Below are 16,556 nucleotides of genomic sequence, written 5' to 3'. Positions count from 1 at the left end.
GCTTTCTCTATGAGTAGGTGGGGAAGCAGGACTCACAGGCTTTCTCTATGAGTAGGTGGGGAAGCAGGACTCACAGGCTTTCTCTATGAGTAGGTGGGGAAGCAGGACTCACAGACTCTCTCTATGAGTATATGAGGAAGCAGGACTCACAGGCTTTCTCTATGAGTATGTGGGGAAGCAGGACTCACAGGCTTTCTCTATAGTGGGTGGAGTAAGCAATATTAAAACGCTTTTTCGAATTGATCTTTATAAGTCGCTGGCCATCCTGCTAATAGAAGACAGGGCATATGCTGAGCAGTATTACTAAATGGATATGGTATTTGGGTTTTCTAAGCCTTATAACCCCATTAATCCTGGGCAGAGTCAGTGAGTCTTGGGTCCATGAATAAAACATTTAATACTGCCATTATGTGTGCATGTGGATAAAACGTTCCTTAAATTTTCTTTCCATGTTCTTTGCACATAATGTAAGAGCATACATTACTGCACCTCGCTTGGTGTAAGGCGCTTTCTGTCTGCCATACAAAGCAGTTTAATTGCTGTAATGTGAGGCGAGGGATCAGGGTGACATGGGTGACATCCAGCCAGGAGCTGATGGAGAACGTCACATGGAGTGTTGAGATCACACTGGAATTAAACCCTGCTGTAAAATACTGCAAGGACTATGAGATATAAATAGATATTGATGAGATTGATTGGTGGAATGATATCACTGCTGTCTGCAGATGTCCTTCATGTGGAGTGTGATGACTATTGGATTACACATCAATATGCAGATGTAGAAGAGCTGAGTTTGTCAGATTTAGATCACAAAGTCAACTCTAATGCATTGACAAATTATCTCTGCTACATCTGTGGTTGTGCTGTGTGTCCAAGGCTTCAGTTGAAGTGAATAACACTTAGGGAGCCTTCACATAGAGTTTACGCTCCTCTCATTCTGAACGTAAACTCGTTCAGAGTGAGCGGCGTAAAAAACAGATCCCGTTGACTTCAATGGGTGCCGGCATACGCGTGTATCACATTGAAAGCAATAGGTAAAAAAGCCTTCCATTGATTTCAATGTGTAGCGCGCGTATGCCGGCACCCATTGAAGTCAATGGGATCTGTTTTTTACGCCGCTCACTCTGAACGGGTTTACGTTCAGAATGAGCGTAGCGTAAACTCCGTGTGAAGGCTCCCTTAGGCGCCCTACTATCAGGGCACCCTACTTTCCATCACCAGGCAATAGATACTATAGATAGTGAGAGTGTAGATGGATGGATGGATATGTAATGTGATTAGACAGATAGATAGATAGATAGATAGATAGATAGATAGATAGATAGATAGCTTAGCAACAAGCGGTGGATGTGTGTGGGTTTATGTACAGCTGTCTCGATCTACGACTTCACTCTCTCTGCTTTCTCTTCTATTTGATCATGTCACTACCATCAGACTATACCTCACTCATCAGGACAGTCATCCCGGAGTGTCTGGGCTTGTAAAGCATGCTGGGAATGGACGTGCGGCTCAATAACATCTTGAAGGTCATGAATTACCAATCTGTGGCTGACTATACAACCAGTCCAATAACTTACTTCACACATTGCACCTACCCTACAATTCTTAATGGGGTATACCCATGTTGGACATTTATGGCATATCCACAGGAAATGGCATCAATATTTAATTGGTGGTGGTCCGTCTTTATTTACCCAAAGTCACTTTTTTGACAAAAATAAATAAATTACTATCCATTACCTGTTATGCAAAGTCTGTCTCTTGCAACAGAGATACTGAGATGGAGTTGGAGATTCAAGTCAATGGGAGCTGCTTTTTACGCACTCATTCTGGACGTGTTTTTACGATCAGAATGAGCGCAGCGTTACATCGTGTGAAGGCTCCCTTATAATAACTATTTCCGGCCCTCTCCCTTATTCAAAGCTGGCACATTGTTCTGGCTTTATCTTCCACCACAACTATCCTGTATGTTCCAGACCTGCAGAACACGTTTTGCTAGCATTACTATTATACATAACATTACATGTGTGTAGACTAGAAGACAATGTAAGAAAGCTATGCGCCTATGTTAGTCCGAAATGATGATGCACTGTATGATGTTAATTGCATATTTGCAGCTTAGTCTTCAGATCTATCACAGTCTGGGACTATCTGGAAAGAGGACAGAGCAATGATCCTCCAAAAAACAGGTTGGGCCCATTGGTTGCGCAGTGGGCAGGGCCCCTTTGGTATTCCCATTGCAGGAAACGGCCTGATGCCTTGTAGTCATATTTATCTCACCATAACAGGATTGCACCAGTAATATCAGGATTTTATAAATTGGATTGGTGATCCCCCATTTCCGGAAATGGAACATGACTACTACTCCGCCACTCCAACCCATCATACTTACCTTTCTTCCTTCCAGACTTCTTCCTGCAGGGAATGGCTCCTCCTTTTGTAATGTCTACCTGCCCGTGCGCAAAAGAGCCAGATTCCCAACTTTGCACCTTAGCCAACACTCCATCTCTATTGCACAGGTGTGGGAGCCCGAAGGAGCCGCCCATGTCTACACAGGGAGGGGGTGTTAGAGAGGGAGGCAGCTTGTGTGACAACCTACAACTACCATAAAGCATTGCATTAGCAAAGGCAGCAGGAAGCTACACCTTGTAAACAAATGCAGAAGAGGCTAGGTGCAGACTGCTAAAGGTATTTGGGTGCACTTATTAACCCAGTATTAGCACTAACAGACCTTTTAAAAAAAAAAAAAATTTGCCCGGAAAACCCCTTTAACAAACTATAATGTCATATGGAAAGTCCTGGATCCTATATGCACGGTCACGTGGTTTGCTAGAAGTCTTCAGCTTACTTGGTAAGTAATTTAATGGAATCAATAACTGGTTGGAAAAGCTCTAAGATGGTCTTTTATAGTTCCAGAATAATCCATGTGAATGGAATTTCCCTAAAATATTAATATGTAACATAAAGTGGTTTGATGACAAGTCTATATGGCAGTGGTCAATTCACATTCTAAAAGCAGAGTTCAGGAATGTCTTCATGGAAAGTGCATTTCCAAGATAATAATACTGAGTCCTTTCCTAAGGATAGGTTATCAATATCAGATTGATAGGGGTCTAACAACCAGCACTCCCATTGATCATCTGTTCACTGCAGCTGATAGACAGAGAATGGAGCAGGAAGCAGACAGCTCTATTCTCTAGCTATACTGAGTCATTGTAGCTTAGCTGTAATTCAAGTGAATGGGAGCTGACCTGCAGACATCACTCACCTTCTATCACTCACCTTCCCTCGTTCCCCCGACGCTCCTCTCTCTCTCCCTCCAATCACATACGCGATGCAGGAGCTGTGAGATCAGCTCCCTCTTAGCTCCGGCCCGGCTTGCGTGTGTAGGCGTGATGCGATGACATCATCACGCCTACACACGCAAGCCGGGGCCGGAGCTTTAAAGCAGGAGCTGATCTCGCAGCTCCTGCATCGTGTATGTATTCCAGCTCATCGGCGGACGGACGCCGATGAGCTGAAATTGTGACAGGCAAGTGCCGGGGGGCCCCCAGAGGCTCTGTGGGCCCCGGCACTTGCCCGACTATGCCGTGCGCTGACGCCGGCCCTGCCTGCAGGGATCCAGACAGCTGGTAAGCCACAGTCCAGGTACGGAGCACAGTCTGCCAGTTGTGTATCCCTGTTTTAGGATAACTGTGAAATACAAGTTCTTGGAGCTGCTTTTGTAGGATGCCACTTTAAAGGGGTTACCCAGGATTAGGGTTTTATTGCTATAAACATGTAATCGGTGGAGAGCTGATCAGCTTTGTGGGGCTGCTTCTGACGCCTGTAACACAGGGTCACAAGCAGTTCGCTCCATGCCCTGTATCATGGCCAGGCACTGGTACTCGAGCTCAGATCCCATTAGCAGCAATGGGAGGTGAGCTGGAGTAACATTGCCAAGCCAATGGAGCTATTTGCTTCTGGCTCTGTATATCTTGTGTAATATGGGTGTTGGACACAGCCCTGTACTGCTGATCAGTGTGGGAGCCAGTTGTTGGTCTCCCACTGATGAGATATTAATAGGCCATGAAATTCTACAATCTAGACAAACCCTTTAAGGCAAGAGCTACAGAAGCAAAATATAATATCAATGGTAATAGTGCTAGTACATCATCCATACTGATAGTGAATTTAGTCCTCAATATGCTGCGACCATGACCAGACACCCAGTAAACTTTAGCATAACAACATCCACTAATATTAGATGTGACTGTAATGCAACATATGTGATCTTTATGTCATGTGGATACGCCATCACTTCCTGATCACTGAGGATATGACTGCCAGAGCTTCTGTCAATCTTCAGAAAAAGAGAGGCCTTGGGCTATGGCCCAGTTTGGCAACAACCAGTCCTGAAAGGGGCGCGTTTGTGTCCCTGACTAGCTAAAAAATTTAATATGTAGGACAGATAAGACAGCTATACAATGAGTCAACCCCTTTCTGCAAGCATAATGGGCAGGATTAGCTGAATCTGTAGAGCCCAGAGATGAATGGTTACTACTAGAGATGAGCGAACAGCGTTCAATCGAGTACATGTTCGATCGGATATCAGGCTGTTCGAGATGTTCGATTCGAGTAGAACACCAGGTGGCAAACTCACTAAAAATTCGATTCCCCTCCCACCTTCCCTGGCACTTTTTTTGCACCAATAACTGCGCAGGGGAGGTGGGACAGGAACTATGACAACGGAGGCATCGGAAAAAAATCGGAAAAAGTAATTGGCTTGCTAATTCAGGTGACCTCCAATTTATATGAATAGTGGATTTAATATCCGGTTCATATGAGACTGTGAACTATGTGACTGTGAGACAGGGATAGATGTACTGGCAGGGTTAGCTAGGGATTACCTTTATTTAGGGAGGAATGTTACTCACCCAGGTCTTTGGGGCTCTATCTGGTCGGGATCCCTGTCAGCTTGCGATATGCGCAAGCTGACTTTTTCCCATAGGAATGCATCGACCAGTGTTGATTGCCCGAATGCCATATAGAGTACAGCATTCGGCCAATCAACGCTGGTTCTGCCGGAGGCTCGTCTGTGAGGAGGCGGAGTCTAAGATTGGACCAGAATGGAGACTGCTGTGGACCGATCTTAGACTCCGCCTCCTCCGGCAGAACCAGCGTTGATTGGCCGAATGCTGTACTCTGTATGGCATTCGGCCAATCAACGCTGGTCAATGCATTCCTATGCCGAGATGTAGCAGTGCTGGCCGTACGCTCAGCACTGCTACACCGGAGATGAAGCAGAGCTGAGTGTGCGCTGAACTCTGCTGCACACTCAGCTCTGCTGAGATACAGCAGAGATGAGTGTGCAGCAGGGTTCAGCGCATCTCTGATACAGCAGAGCTGAGTGTGCAGCAGGATTCAGCACACACTCAGCTCTGCTTCATCTCCGGTGTAGCAGTGCTGTGTGCATGGCCAGCACTGCTACATCTCGGCATAGGAATGCATTGACCAACATTGATTGGCCGAATGCCATACAGAGTACAGCATTCGGCCAATCAACGCTGGTTCTGCCGGAGGAGGCAGAGTCTAAGATCGGTCCACAGCAGTCTCCATTCTGGTCCGATCTTAGACTCCGCCTCCTCACAGACGAGCCTCCGCCAGAACCAGCGTTGATTGGCCGAATGCTGTACACTGTATGGTATTTGGCCGATCAATGCTGGTCAATGCATTCCTATGGGAAAAAGTCAGCTCACGCATATCGCAAGCTGACAGGGATCCCGACATAATACAGTGACTTGGGCTTGTTAGATGCCCCCAGACATGCTTCCCCTGCTGTCGCAGTTGCATTCCAGAGTGTTGGCATCATTTCCTGGGGTGTGATAGTGGATTTGGTGACTCCTGAGTCGAATACTGGTTTCTCCTAAACGAGTATTTATTCCCCATAGACTATAATAGAGTTCGATGTTTGATCGAACAGTCGAGTATTGAGCGCCCTACTCGAATCGAACTTCGAACATTTCACTGTTCGCTCATCTCTAGTTACTACCTTGGTTTATAGTGCCAAAAATATTGCATTAAATTCATCCATATTGCTCTAAATTAATAATTAATATGTCCAAGAAAGAGTCAACCCCAGATTCTTCTTTTTCCTTGCAAGAAACATTGATTTTAGCTATGCTATCCTTTGTCTATTAATTTTTCCATGCAACCATCATTCTCTCTGAATGAACCAGCTCTCTCTGCCTCTAGCACAGCAGGAAATGACAGCACATGGAGACTGATAATTGGCTATGGAGCCTTTCTGCTGTGCTGTGTCACCTCCTAATTTGAAGACACCTCGGCATATGGTATGATAACTACACTAAATAAAATATATATATTGTCTATGGTGCAAAGCAAATACATTACCAATATAATATATGTGTGTTGTCGCCTGCTTAGCAGTCTGATTCATTATGGGAATACACTGGCCGTGCTTGCAGTGTAGCAATATAAATTAATGCATTTAACATTTATATCACTAGGTGGTGCTTTACATTAGTGTACAGTATGGGCTACAGTGTGCAAATACTCTATGTAGTCTATGAATAACAACATACATAAGCAGCACTGCATGTGGTTATCAGTGGTACTGCAAGCAAAACTTAGTAATAATGCATGAGAAAAATAAATTGACAAGCTAATAAAAGTGATGATGTAGCATTAGGATATGTTAGAAATACTGTATATTAAGTAAGATAGGCTTTCAGCTCTGAGAGCAGTCATAAATAAGGATTACAGGGAAGTGTTCAGATGACATCTGCACAGCATTTCATATATTGTCTATATACGGTAAGTATACATAAGAGTAAATGTATGGCTGGTTATGTGTACGGTCTGACCAACCAGTCTCAGAAGAGTATAAAATATAAAGTGGTGCTGATAAAAAGTTTTCAGGTTTCATAAATCTGCCCCATCACATACTCCCATATGTCAGCAGCAGCCGTAATACACTATTAAAAAAAAAAGTGCTTAAAGGGGTTGTCCAGGAAATGGACCCAACTAGGGTTGAGCGATCGTGTTCGGAAAAGATCGGATTCCAAACGGTGATCGAGAAAATTTCACAATCGCGATCGGAATTCCAAACACGATCTTTTTAGGTGGGATCGAGATCGGTGATAATTTCCCACAATGCTTTGCTACTGGCCAAACATTGTGGGAAAAGCTAACAATGTTATCCTTCACACTGAGTATACGCTCCGCTCATTCTGATAATTATCAATCAGATAATTATCAAAATCGATCCTGAAAAGTCAAGATCGGCTCAACCCTAGACCCAACCCTATGGAGGTCGGGGAGCTGTAAAAGAAAATAATAAAACATACTACTGACGCTACATGCACAATGTCTGCCTGAAATCACCAGACGAAAAAGTCAATGGGTCCATATGTAACCACTATTTTAGAAGTCCACCTATCCGTTGATCAGAACCAGAAGAACAGTGAGCCAATGCTAGTGTCACCTGTCTCCAGCGCCCTGTTGTCTCCTGACAGTGTCCATTCAGTCTCATACTGGGGCCTGGATGCTGAAAGTCCTGCACCACACCGATCAGCGGCCTCAGATAGTCGCCAGAGAGGGACTGATGATGTCACTGACATACACCACCGTTCCCTACTAGCAACTGCTAAGGCTACTGATTGGGAGCACCAGGGACAGGGAGGCGAGTGTTCCTTTTTTTTTTCTTTTTTTACACCGGCCTTCACTGGGGTTGGACCAATTCCTGGATAACCCCTTTAAGATAACCATCCACCATAACCATAATGTTTTAATGTGATTCATATTTATCACAACAATCGTTGGGTTTTATTTTATTTTTCTTGTTTGTTTTATATTTCTTTTGTGTTATTCCATGTGAATGTTTACTGGCATGGTAGTGCTGGGGGTTCAATCTATTTTGACCTTAAGCTGCAGGTGTTATCACTTTATACTTTTCGGGCTATATATATTGAGCACTGTGGCAACATGCATTTAGCTATGACTAAGAACACTGTTTGTGTTCGAAACGCGTCAGCTGTCTGTCCATCGATTGCATGTACTTAGTGTGTCTCATCACACAAATGAATATGATTTTATGAATTTCGTCTACAATCAATAACGCTAAGTTTTAACCAAGGGGCTTTGTCTTTGCTGGAATTTAACTTCTGAACGTGTGGATTGCAATCACCCTAGCCGAAAGGGAATCTTCCGGGCAAATTCAACCTCCTCCAGAATTTACGTGAGTGCGTCATTTCCATTGCTGCAGACATATATTTTTTTGCATGTAGAGCTGTGTTTTTTTCCTCATACCTTTCCCTGCATCATGTTATATTTTAAGATAACCATACCTATTCCTTAAGTATCGATGGAGCTAGTGCTGTCCGCTTTGGAATCCACAAGGAAGTGCACATCTAGTGTAGTCACTTCATGCTTCTTGTTAGGCAACTGTCCAATGAGTTAAAGTGGACCTTTCATATCCTCTGGGCACATGCGCTGTAATACACTGCTAGAAAGCCGACAGTGCGCTGAATTCAGACACTATCAGCTTTCTCGTTCTGTGCCCCCACTGAAGAGCTATCGGTGCTGTTACTGTAGCTCTTTAGTGTCAGAAGGGCGTTTCTAACAATCTGTCAGAAACACCCGTCCTCACAGAAGCGTCTATGGTAACTGCATCGATAGCTCTTCAGCGGGGGCACAGAACGGGAAAGCCGATAGCGTGCTGAATTCACTGTCAGCTTTCTAGCGGTGTATTACAGCGCATGTGCACAGAGGACTTGAAAGGTCCACTATAAGGCCTGTTCAGAGAATTATTAACCAGGGGTTTAAAGGTAATCCCAATGTAATTACAATGGGATTGAGGCTGAGATGACCAATGTGCAGGCCAAGTGTGTGTGTGTGTGGGGGGGGACGACGACATCCAAGTGTAATCTCATTGACGTCTGTCCCCCATTCACTTCAATGGAGGGTTCATTCCTCTCTGTTTTGATGCCACGAAGCAGGATAGGACCTGCTCTATTATCATCAAAACCCTCATTGGGTCCACTCTCCACCATGTGCATGAGGCCTAAGTTGCCAACTCATCAAGGATTTCTTGCCTCCTGACTGAGGTCTATAGTACAAGCAGTAGGGTCTATTGTAGTATTTCCACAGAGCATATCCTAAATGCCTCATAGGCATTTTTGGCAAGTTTTCTAAATTGGCCTCTGTGCACATTACAACAGACCTGACCCTCTTGGTAAAGTCCCACCATGATGAAATATACCGCTCACGAATGTAGGAATATTTTACTGGGCACGAGATTTGCCTGCTCTTCCGGGACATCAGACGGTCACCACTTTTTTGGTGGAGCCTCCTGGATGTCTCAGGAGAGTTGACAAGTATGCTGTTATGTCAACTTTAAGGGGAACTGGAGACCCATGACCCCATTGATATAAAGTGGGTATCAGCAATTGATTTTCACATTGAACTCAATCACAAGGTATTTGTGACCTATCTATTGAAATTCAACCTGGAGTCTGAGGGGACCCAAAAGCTATTCCACAATATAAGAAGACACCAGTATTATATATAGCACATGGAAAGTGTTGGGGGGGGGGGGGGGCGTTTCTGATTTTGTACTGGGCCACAGGGGCTTCAAGTTAGGCCTCTGACTACAGCATATCCATCTGACGCAAAAATTCCTCAAAAAAAGTGTTCCCAACTTGCAGGTTTCTCTGCGATAATTCAACCTTTTTTATTGTAAAGAATGAAGGCCAGCAACAATTATTGACCATTTTCGCATTAAAGGGGCATTCCCATGTTAGATAATTGTGGTATAGTCACACAAATGTTAAAAATATTCAGAATTTCCAGATGGGACAACCCATTAAAAGAGGATCTTTCATGTCCTCAGGCACATGCGGTTTTATATACTGCTGGAAAGCTGAAAGGGCACTGAATTCAGTTCCCTGTCGGCTTTCCCATCACGTTCCCTGGGGCAAGAGCTCTGAGTGCTGTTACTGATAACTCTTCACTGTAAGAAGGGCGTTCCTGACAGTCTAGCTGGGAACGGCGCTCCTGACAGAACTGACTGAAGCTCTGTACTGTCAGAGGGGGCATACCTTACCGCCCAGCCATGACGCTAAGTGGCGAGGAAAGCCCCCCCCCCCCAGTACTCTTCTATGAGGGTGGGGGGCGTTCTATGGATCAACTATGGATGAGTACTGTCAGGAGGGAGAGGGGAATGCCCCCTCTGACAGTACAGCACTATGAACAGTACTGTCAGGAGGGGCATTCCCAACTAGACTGTCAGGAACGCCCTTCTGACAGTAAAGAGCTATCGGTAATGGCACTGACAGCTCTTACCCTGGGCACATAACGGGAAAGCTGACAATGAGCTGAATTCTCGCTTTCTAGCAGTATATAAAACCGCATATGCCCGAGGACATGAAAGGTCCTCTTTAAAGTGACATTCTAAAGAAGCTTTGGCCACATCTTCTGCTGAAATTTGCATATAGCAGTGCGCTTTGCGGGATCATATAAGGTGGTGTGCTTGCCAAAACAACTATATAATAATGCCCAAACCCAATCCTACATAGGTTGTGTACCTCAATGTTCTTAAGGCCATGTTCACATGGCAGTATTCCTGCAGTAAAATCCACTGCAAAAATTATGCCTCTTGTTCATTTCAATGAGACAAACACTTCCTTTTCCGCTACAAGCCCCCTGCCCGATCATTGGACAGATTCTGCTCTAACCTCCAATTGAAGCAAATGGGAGTAGGAAATATATCTACACAGTGGATTTTACATGATGGGTCCCACTGTAAAATCTACCATGTAAATTTACCTTAAGGGTGCATTCACACTGAGTAAACGCTAGCTTATTCTGAACGTAAAACACGTTCAGAATAAGCGGCGTCTAAAGCAGCTCCATTCATTTCTATGGGAGCGGGGATACGAGCGCTCCCCATAGAAATGAATGGGCTGCTTCTTTCACTCCGTGCAGTCCCATTGAAGTGAATGGGGAGTGCTGGCGTATACGGCAAGCTCTGCTCATGCCGGAGCGTACACGCTGGCACTCCCCATTCACTTCAATGGGACTGCACGGAGTGAAAGAAGCAGCCCATTCATTTCTATGGGGAGCGCTCGTATCCCCGCTCCCATAGAAATGAATGGAGCTGCTTTAGACGCCGCTTATTCTGAACGTGTTTTACGTTCAGAATAAGCTAGCGTTTACTCAGTGTGAATGCACCCTAAGGCTGCATTCACACGGAGTAAACGCTGGCGTTTTTTGTGTGTTTTTTGCACATAGCGCCGCGTTTACGCCGCGTAGCGTTGCGTTAACGCCGCGTATACGCCGCGTTAACGCCGCGCTATTTAGCGGTGGCGTTGCCCGGCGTTAACGCGGCGTGTACGCGGCGTTAACGCGACGCTACGCGGCGTAAACGCGGCGCTATGTGCAAAAAACACACAAAAAACGCCAGCGTTTACTCCGTGTGAATGCAGCCTAAGAGTGTCACTTTAAAAACTGGAATTCACAAAAAAAAAACAACTTTTGCCCAATCTGGCCACATAGTCAACCCTTGGAAATTCTCACAACCTGAAGTTTTCTTATACTTCCAGGTACAGAAAGCAATTGTAATAATACCATTATATTATCTGTAATATTTTCTGACAAGGTTCTCGTCTTTTGTGAACCTTCTATATGTTTATGATACAATATTAGGTTATTATTTCTGGTGGTCCATGTATTCCTTTAGGGGATAGGGAGTTTTACTACTAGTACTACAGTTCAGGCTCCACTGGGGCCTAGATTGATGTAAGTGATTATTTTTATGTACGTTGCTGTTTGTTTTTTTTGCTATAGTGCATAAAAGATAAAAAATGCCCATGTGGAACAAAGATCACATGATTGTACATGATATGTATGATGTATAAGAGTAAATGCCATGATCCCATGAACCCCATGTAGCTCTAGAAAGTGACCGTCAAGCAGCAGCCAACACCTACTTCATTGCGATCTAGTCTACAACTCAATGTATTGCTATGGGTATGGCTAGTGGAAATGATTATGGGCTTCTACATCTAGTTGTATAGAACATGTGAATGCCCAATCGTGGGAAAATGTTACTTCATTTCTCCATTGGACGCTTCGTGATATAGCCCTATATAACTATGGCCTTATGTTAGCTCTTGTGGACAGTACTCTCTAAATAGGAGTGCCTGTGTACCACTCCGGCTGCCTGTGTCCGGAGGTATTATGACTTACAGACCCCATACTGTCCTCGGAAGAACAAAAGCAAGTAACTACCTTTCTCTATGATCTTAAAGAATGAACCAGCAACGCCATTCTCGAGGATTCTAAGGAAGGGGCTATGTGGGAGACTTGACTTAAAGATAATTGCTTAAAGGACACTTGCTCTGAGATTTTATATGTAATTATACCATAAATACCACTATATATATATATATATATATATATATATATATATATATATATATATATACCATCTGAAAAGTGCATGCTCATGAGAAACTTTGTGCAAATGTTGTGGTGTTGCCCCTGAAAGGGGCGGGTAACCTAGACACTCTTGATACATAGGGTGTTGCCTGCTCAGCCAATCATTGGCTTAGGCGAGTCATTACTGTGGCCAGTAGTTGGGTGAATGGGCACACCCTAGGTGTCAAGAGACGTCAGGAAGTAAAAACCAGTGCAAACTTGGGGTAGAAGAGGATCGGAGACAGGTGAGTATTACTTCATTTATGTTACAACACCACATTTAGCCGATTTTCCCTAGAAAACACTTATGTTCACACCGCGGAAACCTTTTCCGCCATGTAACTTCTCTGCGCGGCATCCCGTCGCACCACCCCGCTCCTGATTAGGCCTGAATGATTGGACCTAAGCAGGAGTTTGTCTCGAGCCACGGACGCCGTAGCGGAATCCACGGGAAGATAGGGCACGTCGTTTCTTTTTCCTGCTAGCTGAAAATAATTGCTTGTGGGAGAAAAAAACGAGGGACTCCCATTGAAATGAATGGGCAACATTTTTGCAGGCGGATTTTGATGCGGATTCCGCGTCAAAATCCGCCTGCAAAAAACTCAGTGTGAATATAAAGGAGTAGTCGCACCACAACGACCCTTATTCATAGGTCCAATACTATTAGGGATACTTTGGAGAGGTCTCCAGCTGTGGTGGGTACATGCATTACATGAGCAGCCATTCATTTGAAGGGTTGGCATATAAGTCACTTATTTAGCCAGACATGGCTTCCCATTGTAGCTCCAAGGTCCAAGTTCAAACCCGACCAAAGACAATTTAGAAGAATTTATTAGGACAGATGTTCTGTGCGCCACTCTTAATTTATTCCTCCGCTCATAGTAACTGCACCTGAATTATTAAGAAGCAACCCCTCTTAATAATTCAGGTGAACTCCCGTGCACCAGAATGGAACCTACACCAGCCAGGAACTGCGCAAATTTCCTACATAACTCATGCCAGGTTTGTTTTGTAAGTTCTAGTAAATCTGTCGAGCCGAGCCCCCTCGCCCTGGCCCACCTTCCTCTCTGACCACTTTCGTAAAAAGCTTTCAATGGGGCACAGAAAGAGGGTACATCTTTGGTGCGAAAGAGGATTGTGCACCAAAGATGTGCAGTCTTCTGGGGCACAGGGAATAGTAGATACCTCCCCAATATCTACATGGAGTTTAGATGTTCTTCCCATTCTCAAAAACATCTTGACAGCTCTATTCCTGATGAATTGTCCCCAGTGTGTAAGACAACTGATGTGAATGGCCTTGGTCTCTATACAGTCCTACGGAATATCCTGGTGAATAAATACCCCCAAAAAGCTAATAAGCCCTCTAGCATGAGTGATCCCCATTTTAGTTGTCGAACCATGGCCCTGTGTGGGATCCTCTAGTGCTCTGGTGGGCCGGCGCCACTACTATACAACTTCATAAGGTTCACGTCCGCTGTTGTCGTACGATTCCTCATGAGGCCCATGCGATCCATATTGCTTGGCTAGTAAAAAATGATACTGGCCACTGGAGTGGTATAACATTTCCAGTAATTGATTCCATTCTGAATTACGGTAAACATTTGGAGAAGGCGCTCTATTACATCCCCCTATATAGGACCGTCATGTATCAGAGTCATTAGATTTTTTTCACGTTATCTTGGTAATTGCTTCGAAGCCTCAACCCACAAACCTTGTCTCCTGCTGCAAACTGCAAGTCAGACCTGAGGCTGCCCTTGAGTAGTTAAATTGCACCCTGGAGATTTCTACCTTCTTCAAGATTGGAATCAGGAACCTATAGATTTACAATTTATATTCTCATTGTAGTCTCATATTTTATTCCCCAGTGCTACCTAATCTGAAATGCGCCTCTCCAATGACTGCCGAATAATACAGACTATAGATTCAGTGTCCTGGTCAAATGAAAATAGTTCTCAAACATAAACGTTATACAAATGTAACATACGACGTACTATATGCAAAATACACGCCGTGCCTTATGTCATAACATATGTGAGCAACACGCATACACTGTAAATACATACTCCCCCCCACCCAGCATGGAGTCCTATAGAAGGCCACAATATTGCAATTCTGACTATAATTAATTCTAATTCACTTAAAGGATCGCTATGACAACATGTATCAAACCGGAATGAAATCGCACCGTAACCCGCCGTGATCTCCTCTCCTACTTAGTACAATGTCTGCAGTAATTAACCCCTGAAGAACTGGATGGAATTAGATACCCTATTTTACTGTATCCCCCCCCCCCCATATTCATATTGCCAGGACAAGACATAGACACAATAACACAGGTACAGCACAGTACGTGGGTATGGGGTATAGACTACACACAAGGTAGGGGGTGACACAAGTAGGGTTGCAGTGAGTAATAAGAATAGGGATCTACCTTCAGTCACATAGTTGTGGTCCCGAAGAAAGCTGTGGTTAATTTTCCGTGTGTCTACGTCCTCGCCCATGGATTACTCAGCATGCCTATCCGCAATGGACTACTGATGGAATCACCAGAGGTCGTCACAAGAGCAACATCCATACTGCCACAAGCTAGCAGAGGAAGGGAGCACAGTCTGCCACTGAGCCCAGCATCAGCATCATCTTGAGAGCCATGCAAGACAGAACAGGACACAATACACCACTTGCTTGCCGGGTGTCAGTTGTATTATTTGTGGGTTTTCGCCCCTAGGCCCTGCCGGCTGCAGCTGCTGGTGCCAACCCAATGCTAAATGAGGCCACTGCAGCAAAATAGCAGTCAGGAGATAAGGAAACAGTGTGTGACTTGCTGTTTGGAGCTGATCTGCTACTGCTGTCATATGCTTCTGCTGCATCACAGCATGCCCCTCCCCAGCAGCTTGTTCTAGCCCAACCACACCGTCAGATCTCTGGCTGCATGTGCTGCTGGAAAGTCAGGAAAAAAATGTCACTGCAGCCAATGCAAGGCACCGAGGGGGGGCATTATGTACAGGGGTTGCAGGGGACAATCCGTTTGCTCCTTCCTTCAAGGGTGCACAGTTTAAAGTGGGAGAGAGGTAGATTTATTGTTATTGTGTTCATGTATTCTTGCATACGCATAGTGCAAAGAGAAGTTACACGAGTTGATACAATTTAGTAAACATGCACAATGACTGTATGCAATGCCTTCGTTCCTAGTAGAACTTTTATCCTGCAGCACAAGTCCTGGCCACTGCGGTGATGTCACTATGGACAACACATCAGGTCACTGGAGTCGTGTGATGTGACAGCGTGATCGACTGCAGCAGGGTGACTGGGGAACTGCAGGGATCCGGTGACAAACACTGTATTTATAGACAAGGTATAAAGTATGTAGGGAGTTATTGTAAGGGATCAGAAAACCCCTTCAGGTTTCCACAGTGCAGAAACGCAGCGTAAAAAACAAAATGTTGTGTTTTACAGTACCAGCCCGAATGGCATTTTGTTATATGTTATCGATCATATTGCATACTTCTTCAATTGATTGTCTTAGGCTACGTTTACACCACTGTTATTTAACCCCTTCCTGACATCCGCCTCTCTATTACGGCAGATGTCTGGTCGTTAAAGATGGCGGCCACTCTGCTCACAATCACTCTGATCGCTGGCATTGGATATTTATATCCCCCTCCCCCCCCAAATTAAAAAAACTGCTCCACCTGCCCTGCACCTTTGATGTTGCAGGCTGGTTACTGCGCGGCACGATCATGGAAACTGACCTGTTCCTATGGCACCTAGAAGTCTTCTGAAGGCTCTCAGGCCTGTCATAGGAATATTACTATTGAGGTGGGTCATAGTAATGTAGCAAAAATCCAATAGACTGAAATACAGTTGTATTGCAGTCTATGGGACTTGCAATCAGATTATGGCAGGTTCAAGTCCCCTGGGGAGCTAATAAAATAGCAATTTTTTTTTAAAATATAACAATAAAAACCTAAAAATTCTAATCACCCCCCTGTCCAAATCACCCCAATTTAAGATAAACATAAACAAATTAAATATCCCCATGTCCAAAAATGTCCAGTCTACAAACATGGAGAATTCAG

The 16,556-nt window shown here is 44.5% G+C and overlaps 1 protein-coding gene across 2 annotated transcripts in view; it reads right to left on the bottom strand.

Moving 5' to 3' along the window:
• The window catches only part of PPP2R2C (protein phosphatase 2 regulatory subunit Bgamma), a 107,388-nt gene extending 92,056 nt beyond the window's left edge, over positions 1-15,332 (bottom strand). For both annotated transcript variants that reach the window (XM_075260787.1, XM_075260797.1), the window contains exon 1: positions 14,912-15,332. In XM_075260787.1, coding sequence (XP_075116888.1) covers positions 14,912-14,981 — 70 coding nt within the window. In that variant the 5' untranslated portion in view covers positions 14,982-15,332. The remainder of the gene's footprint in view (positions 1-14,911) is intronic.
• Between the last annotated feature and the right edge of the window lie 1,224 nt (positions 15,333-16,556).

This window comes from Leptodactylus fuscus, chromosome 1 (assembly GCF_031893055.1).
Source record: "Leptodactylus fuscus isolate aLepFus1 chromosome 1, aLepFus1.hap2, whole genome shotgun sequence".
In the NCBI taxonomy this organism is placed as follows: domain Eukaryota; kingdom Metazoa; phylum Chordata; class Amphibia; order Anura; family Leptodactylidae; genus Leptodactylus; species Leptodactylus fuscus.
Note: the sequence above shows the minus strand (reverse complement) of the source record. Positions and strands in the feature narration are given on the sequence as shown.